This window comes from Palaemon carinicauda, chromosome 23, assembly GCF_036898095.1.
Source record: "Palaemon carinicauda isolate YSFRI2023 chromosome 23, ASM3689809v2, whole genome shotgun sequence".
In the NCBI taxonomy this organism is placed as follows: Eukaryota; Metazoa; Arthropoda; class Malacostraca; order Decapoda; family Palaemonidae; genus Palaemon; species Palaemon carinicauda.
Genome location: NC_090747.1, coordinates 35,058,550 through 35,061,049, shown reverse-complemented (window position 1 = coordinate 35,061,049; position 2,500 = coordinate 35,058,550). Strand labels below are relative to the sequence as shown.

General features: G+C 38.1%; 2 protein-coding genes across 2 annotated transcripts in view; both read left to right on the top strand.

Annotated features, from left to right (window-relative positions):
- LOC137617535 (uncharacterized) overlaps positions 1-142 on the top strand; it is an 888-nt gene extending 746 nt beyond the window's left edge. The window contains exon 1 of the mRNA XM_068347549.1: positions 1-142. This exon is cut by the window's left edge and continues 746 nt beyond it. Coding sequence (XP_068203650.1) covers positions 1-142 — 142 coding nt within the window.
- A 1,202-nt stretch (positions 143-1,344) lies between these two features.
- Positions 1,345-1,938, top strand: LOC137617534 (uncharacterized). Its single transcript, XM_068347548.1, has one exon. It carries the CDS (start codon positions 1,345-1,347, stop codon positions 1,936-1,938), a length of 594 nt encoding a protein of 197 aa, XP_068203649.1.
- The last annotated feature ends 562 nt before the right edge of the window (positions 1,939-2,500 follow it).

Below are 2,500 nucleotides of genomic sequence, written 5' to 3'. Positions count from 1 at the left end.
AAACAATGCATGTTATAAGTGTGTTAACTTGGGCTTTTTTTCTAAGTTTTGCAATGTGTCTGGTGTCAGTTCTTGTGATGTAATGGTCAATGGTAAAAAGTGTGGTAGGGAACATCACAAAATGTTACACTCTCCTATATAAACCTACTACTTTCGCTGATGTAACTAGCAATTTGGTGTCTAGAGATGGTCATTTATTAATGGTGAGTGGCTTAAGGTATCGCCAAAATGATATTAATGTGGTTATGGGATAGTAGTAGCAATGTGACGCTAATCACTCATCAAAAGGCCCAAGAATTAGGACTTAACGGAAGAGATGTGCAAATAACCATAACCAAAGTTGGAAATAAAACTGAGGCAGTATCCTCTAAAGAGTATACAATTCCTGTGGTGGACATCTATGGAGTGAAATGGGAAATTATTGCCTGTGGTATAGATGAAATAACTACTCCTGTTAAGAAAGTTGTTATGAATGTCGTTAATTGTTTGTTCAAAAGTTTAAACAGTCGTCACATTTCAAGACCCTTTGGAATAATACATTTGTTAATAGGCATTGATTACTGTGTCCTTATGCCTCAAGTTATTGAAACGAATGGTAACCTTCAACTCATGTTAAACCAATTTGGCTATGATGTTAGAGGATTTCACCCACAATTAACTTCCCGCTGTTATCAATCCAATGTCAGTGTAAGAATCAATCACAATGATATTACAGACGTCAATGAGACTACTTCAGTTCCCAGGAAAACCATTAAAGACGTGTTGGATAATTACTAAAGTATCGAGAGCCTGGGTACTTCTTGTCACCCTAAGTGTTCTGGTAGTAAATGCGGTAATTGTACCCCTGGTCAAAGTAATTGTACCCTTAAAGAAGAAAGAGAATTGCCTCAAATATCACATGGTTTGTCATTTAATTCAGCTGAGGATAGATGGAGTGTCGCTTACCCCTGGGTAAGAAATCCTAATCTTTTACCTAATAATGTGTCCCTTGCAACAGCTAGGCTAATAGCCACGGAAAAAAGGTTGACCAAGTTAGGACTAGGTTATTGTACGTCCTATGAGAATCAAATTCATGATAAGATTTCACGGGGGGTAGCCAGGAAGCTATCCGAAGATGAGGTATATAGTTATAAGGGACCTATATTCTACATACCCTATACTGAAGTTCTAAAGCCTGACTCTAGCTCAACTCCCCTTCGGAGAGAGTTTAATTCTTCTGCTAGGTATATTAATTTTTCTCTAAATGAAATGTGGGCGAAGGGTCCTGACATGCTAAACTTACTTTTGGGTGTTTTACTTAGGTTCCGAGAAAATGAAGTAGCATTTGTGTGTGATTTAGCCAAAATGTATAACACTATCTCTCTGTCCTTATTTGACCAGCACTGTCATAGGTTTCTTTGGCGTGATTTCAAGGTTGTTGTTAAGCTAGATCATTATATGTTGACTTGTGTCCCATTTGGGGACAAACCCAGTGGAACTATTGCTATGCTTACTTTGAAATTAACAGCAGAGATGATTAAGGATGAATACCCAGTAGCTACGCAGATCATTGTGAATAATAGCTATGTTGATGACATATTGGGAAGCTGTGACAGCATAGAGATTGCAAACGAACTGATGAAACAAATTGAAAGAATTATAGGTCGTGGAGGTTTTAAAATTAAGCATTGGATTTTATCTGGCAATGCAAATCATGAGAATCCCAATGTTAAAGTGGCTAAAAGAGAAAAAGAAAAGGTTTTAGGAATTGTGTGGAATCCTCATAGATACCAGTTAGTATATGAAGTTAAAATAAATTTTTCTCCAAAGCATAGGAAAATTCATACTGAACCTAACTTGGCGCCAGGTGATCTCATGGTTAATGTGCCACAGTATTTAACTAGAAGAATGTTGTTAAGTCAAAACGCATCACAGTATGATCCTTTAGGACTAGTTTGATGATGAGACTGTTAATTTCCAGGACAGAGGTGATTGAAGGAAAAGTTAGCCATTATGATTGGGATAGTGCAGTGTCGACTTATATTAGGAATGAGTAGTTAAGTTATATCCAGATGTTGTTTGAGCTTCAGTCTCTCAGCTTCCCTAGGTGTGTCTAAGTAGAAGGTACCATCGGTAAACCAATGCTGGTGATTTTCTCTGATGGGTCTAGTTCTGCATATGGAGCATGTGCTTATGTGCGATGGGAATTGTCTGATGGAGGATTCTGTTCCAGGCTGCTAATAGCAAAATCTAGGCTTGCACCACTCAAACAGTTATTCATTCCCCGGATTGAACTATGTGGGGCCTTAGTGGCAGCTAATATGAGAGAATCTATAGTGAAGGAAATGAATTTTGAATTTGAATCGGTGATGCACATTGTTGATTCAGCAATAGTTCGTGCCGAGATTCAGAAAGAAAGCTATGGCTTTGGCACCTTTACTGCTACAAAAATTGCTGAAATTCAAAGTAAAACCGATGTGGGAGAATGGTCGTGGGTTTCAGGTGATAACAACCCAGCAGA

What these genes read in the sequence shown, in the direction of transcription:
- LOC137617534 (XM_068347548.1), top strand. Translation starts at nt 1,345, where the DNA reads ATGTATAACACTATCTCTCTGTCCTTATTTGACCAGCACTGTCATAGG.